The sequence below is a fragment of the Sinocyclocheilus anshuiensis genome, unplaced genomic scaffold (genome assembly GCF_001515605.1).
Source record: "Sinocyclocheilus anshuiensis isolate Anshui unplaced genomic scaffold, SAMN03320099.WGS_v1.1 scaffold653, whole genome shotgun sequence".
In the NCBI taxonomy this organism is placed as follows: domain Eukaryota; kingdom Metazoa; phylum Chordata; class Actinopteri; order Cypriniformes; family Cyprinidae; genus Sinocyclocheilus; species Sinocyclocheilus anshuiensis.
Window position 1 is genome coordinate 115,789 of NW_015540902.1, and position 5,352 is coordinate 121,140.

Here is a 5,352-nt window from a genome sequence, read left to right on the forward strand (position 1 = left end):
CATATATATATATATATATACATATGGAGATGAAGTATTACTTTGTTTAAATTGTTGTTTTATATAGACCACAGAGTCTATATATTATCTATTAAATTTAAATGCCGTGCTGACCAATCAGAATGCAGTGTGTAATAAATTAGAATACCATACCACACATACTAAATTCGACCAATCAAATCTGTTTTTACGTGAGATGTGTAATACATTTGAATAGCACACATAATAGCTTCTACCAATCACATCTGTTTTGATTTCTGTGTAATGAAGTTCTGTACACAAGCAAGCAATAGCTTTGAGAGTCAAGAGCAATGAGTTTAATTTCAGATGTTCATTGCAGGATGGACTGGCACAAACGAGCGCACGTTCATCGCAGTGAAGCCAGACGGAGTTCAGCGCAGACTGGTGGGTGAAATCATCCTCCGCTTTGAACGCAAGGGTTTCAAACTGGTCGGCATGAAGCTCCTGCAGGTGAGAGCACCACTGGAGCATCTTTCACATAATATTCACCTGGAGAATATATCATCTGTATTAATATAAATGAGTGTTTACGCCTGTAGGCATCAGAGGAGCAGCTCAGACAGCACTACAGGGACCTGAGGGAGAAGCCATTCTACGGTGGCTTGATCAAATACATGAGCTCTGGACCCATTGTTGCAATGGCAAGGAACACAGTGCCTCCATATTGGTCCCAAATATGAGTTCTGTAATTATGCCTCATCTAAAGACTTGTAATGCTATGTCACACTTACGTGTGTCTATCTGCATATGTTTTAATTAGGTATGGCAAGGGCTGGATGTGGTAAAGGCTGCCAGAAAGATGCTTGGAGAGACAAATCCAGCAGACTCTCTCCCTGGCACTATCAGAGGAGACTATTGCATTGAAGTGAGCAGGTTAGTTTGTGTTTTAAACAGTATTTATTTAGATGGACTGTAAAAATTGTGTTTTGAAGTTGAAAATTAAACAAACAAACAAAAAAGTTTATTGAAGAAAATACGTAGTCTTTCTACTTAAAAATGTCATGTTAAATTCAATGTTACTTGCCATTTTTTTGTGAAATTTGTTAAATTATTAGCACTAGAAAATAGTTTTAAAGTAAACATTTTTCCAGTGTTTATAGATTTGCAGTATTTTTCATTGACTCGTCTGTGTTGCATGAATTCATCTATGGTTGTATTAACATGAATGCTTGTTAAATAGTTTTTTCTTGTTGGCAGGAATGTGATTCACGGCAGTGATTCAGTTGAAAGTGCTCAGAGAGAGATCTCACTGTGGTTCAATCATCATGAGTTGTTCTGCTGGGAAGAATGCAATGAGCACTGGATCTATGCTTGAAACCCACATGTAACACTCACACACTCATCGTAACATAGCTTCTGCAGCTTCATCTGCTCCTCTCAAGAGAAAACTCTGCTCATGCCATTAAGTGACCCAAAAAAAAGGAAAAGCTAGCTCGTGTTGTCAAGGTAACCTGCATTTGTCCCTGATATCCAGTTATTGGTCATGCTATATTGAATGTAATGTTTTTTTTACTGCTTTCTTTGTAAATGTTTAATCTTCACAGATATTCACTTCATTACTAATCTTTGGTAGGTTGGTAAGCCATGCATTACTCTAAGATGTTTTACTTGAGGTATTTACATCCAATCAAAAGATGTTGTTTACATTTTTACCTCCAGCTTTTGACATGGATATGCTCTTTGTCATTTTTATGAACTCTGTAAAAAAAATACATGTATCCTGTATGACACTACTGATGCACCGAATGTTTGGCAACCGAAATTATTCGGCAGAACACCGACAGAGCTTTTTTTGCTATTGCATAGCAAAATGTACTTCTAAATTATGATAAAATTAATAACAATTACAAAATGTAATAAAACATTATTGTATACATTATATCATGCATTGACTATTATTATTATTATTTTTAATAGGGATGCACCGAATGTTCGGCAACCGAAATTATTCGGCCTAAAACAGCAAAAAAAGCTCTTTCGGTATTCGGCCGAATAAGCGAAAAGACTGAATAAATTGTACCGAACAATGACATGACGCGATCAAATAGCAACCAGCGCAGAGTGAGAGGAGCACACTCTTTATTATGCTGCACACATGTCAGCAGTGTGGAAGCATTTAAACTGTCGGAGAAAGACGCAAAAATTACAAGCACCGACAGCAAGAGACTGTTTAGGACTGCATCGCATCTCTTCGATGAGAAGGGGCAGGGGCGATTCTAGGATTTTCATTTTAGGGGGGCTCAGCCCCCAATGAGGGTGTAATATATATATATATATATATATATATATATAATGTTTGACTAATATCTACAACCGATTGATATTTTGTAAACTGTATTTATGATAGCCCTATAGCCCCCCTAAAAATGGCCTAGCGACGCCCATGGGAAGGGGTGATTGTTGCTGGTTACTGTATGATGATTGAAATCGCGAAATGGCCTTAAACAATTAGTAAATAAACTGCAGAACGTTATGTTTTCTAATACACGAGCGCATTGCATGTATTCTGACAGCGCTGAATATCTGTTCCTTAGCCAGGGTTCGAAGTCCAAAGCGCGAGGAAAATCTGCGCTGATACAGTCGTCAGTTGCTCAGTCACATTTTTATCCAGGGTTCAAAGTCCAAAGCGCGAGGAAAATCTGCGCTGATACAGTCGTCCTTTGCTCAGTCACATTTTTATGAATTTTTACAATGCATGTGACAATGCGATACGTACGACGTATTCGTAATGAGACTCAACATCTGTTGTCAACAAAAATAAGCATTGAGGTCTTCCTGCGCGTTTCCGCCAAAATAAAAGTTGAGAAAAAGCAAAAAATCTTAGCAACATTCATAAATGTTAGTATTGTAATTTTACTGTTGTTCTGTAAAATAAAATAAAAAGTAAGACAATAACAATGATAATAATCATTACAACAGCTCTGTTTTAATACATTTATTATAACATTCACACATAGTGTTCAAATTAGGATCTAATATTCGCTAATGTTTTAAAAGAAGTCTCTTCTCAGCAAGGCTGCTTTTAATTGTACAGTAAAAAAACACACAAAAAAAACATGCCTGGTTCAAGAAGGGGGTCTGATGGCCAAAAATTATTATTTTACTAACTTATTAATTTTAAGTTAAATTGTGCTTTGTTGGTATAGTGTCTGCTAGAATGTTAAAAATGTTCAGTGTTAAATATTTTTAAATTGTTGTTTTGTAATTGATTTTTTTTTTTTTTTGAAAAGCAAGACAAAACAGTAAAAAGCACATTTTGGCTTTTTAATTTATGCAATGGTGAAAAATAAATTGGCAAAATACATGGGAGGAAAAAACTCGAAAAACCGTGTTCGGTATTCGGCCTTCGGCCTTCGGCCCAGTGTTTAATTTTGTTCGGTTTCGGCCAAGAATTTTCATTTCGGTGCATCCCTATTAATCGTGCCTCAAAAGGAAAGCAATAATGAATGACAAAGGTTCTGAAAAACTGACTTGAATATCCCAGTAATACTTTGTCTTACTCTAGTGCTTGGAACTCAGTTGACCAAAGGGCACCTTACTTTACAAATATTATTCCTTTGTTCATTATTTTGTGTAGACTATTATAAAAATTTGGGTTTGCTAAGTTTTTTTAATTGTTTGCAAAAAGTATGTCTTATGCTTATTAAGGCTGATTTTATTTGATCAAATATACAGTAAAAATAGTAACATTGTGAAATATTACAATTTAAAGTGTTTTTTATTTTAATATATTATATAAAAAGGTATTCCTTTGTTATTGTTTAGAATTATTTATAATTGATTTTCTGCTCAAGAAACATTTCTTATGTTGAAAACTGTTTTTGCTGTTTAATGTTTTGTGTGAAAACCAAGATTTTTTTCAGGATTCTTTGATAAATATAAAGTTCAAAAGAACAGCGTTTATTTGAAATAGAAATCTTTTGTAATAAATGGCTTTCACTTTAGCTCAATATTGATCAATGCGTCCTTGAATAAAGGTATTATTTTCCTTCAAGGAAAAAAAAAAATGTTGGTAGTGTATTTTCCATTAAATATTTAGTGTATAAAGTTTTTGCTCTTTTTGCTACTGTTGAGAGACTGACAAACACCCCAAGTCAGATTGCCAGTGAAATGCTCTCCGACGGCAAATGCAATGAGTTTGCTTCCTTCTTTTCGGAGAAGATCAATAATATCAGGAAGGCGATTAGCACATCCCCAAATTATGCAGAGGTCAGACAGATTCGACCACAATACCAAAAAGAAGATACTATGTCTGCTTTTGAAGAAATTGATAGCAAAATTTTGGAAGAAATAGTACAGCACCTTAAATCGTCAACCTGGCTGCTAGCTTGACACACTTCCCACATACTTTTTCAAAAGGGTGCTTAACTGTTTGGAAGCAGATCTCTTAGAAGTGGTGAACGCCTCACTTCTTTCTGGGACGTTTCCAAACTCCCTGAAAACTGCAGTTGTTAAACCCCTTCTGAAAAAGAGCAATCTTGATAACACCATATTGAGCAACTATAGACCAATATCAAATCTTCCTTTTATAGGCAAGATTATTGAAAAGGTAGTCTTTAATCAGCTGAACAAATACTTAAACTCAAATGGATACCTGGACAATTTTCAATCTGGTTTCCGACCGCATCACAGCACAGAGACAGCGCTCATTAAGATAATAAATGATATTCGCTTAAATTCTGAATCTGGCAAAATATCAGTGCTGGTACTACTAGATCTCAGTGCTGCGTTTGACATGGTCGATCATAACATACTTCTAGAGAGACTGGAAAACTGGGTCGGGCTTTCTGGGATGGTAATCAAATGGTTCAGGTCATACTTAGATACCAAGGGTTCACACAAAACAAGGGGAGTCCGCAGTTGGAATCAGCTTCCAGAAGAGATCAGATGTGCTAAAACAGTCACATTTAAATGCAGACTCAAAACTCATCTGTTTAGCTGTGCATTTACTGAATGAACACTGTGCAATGTCCGAACTGATTGCACTATATTTTATGTATAATCATTTTCTATTCTTAACTGTTTTAAATTCATTTTAAACCTCTTAAATCAATTTTTAAATCATTTTCAAAGTTTTAAATTCCTTGTTTTATTGTTGTGATAATTTTTTAAAAAAATTTTTTCATTTCTTTTATGTAAAGCACTTTGAATTACCATTGTGTATGAAATGTGCTATATAAATAAACTTGCCTTGCCTTACCTTGCCTTTCCTATAAAGTGTAAATGTGTGTAACGTATTGCTCTACCTACTAATTCAAGGAAAATACCATTAAGTTATGATAGCATTTCTACAAATTATGGCGCTGAAGACAGATGTATTCAGCACATAAA

General features: G+C 35.0%; 1 protein-coding gene across 1 annotated transcript in view; it reads left to right on the forward strand.

Moving 5' to 3' along the window:
• Positions 1-1,433, forward strand: part of LOC107689099 (nucleoside diphosphate kinase 3-like) — a 3,455-nt gene extending 2,022 nt beyond the window's left edge. Inside the window, exons 2-5 of the mRNA XM_016487005.1 lie at positions 341-471; positions 561-662; positions 782-894; positions 1,219-1,433. Coding sequence (XP_016342491.1) covers positions 341-471; positions 561-662; positions 782-894; positions 1,219-1,336 — 464 coding nt within the window. The 3' untranslated portion in view covers positions 1,337-1,433. The remainder of the gene's footprint in view (positions 1-340; positions 472-560; positions 663-781; positions 895-1,218) is intronic.
• Positions 1,434-5,352: the final 3,919 nt, after the last annotated feature.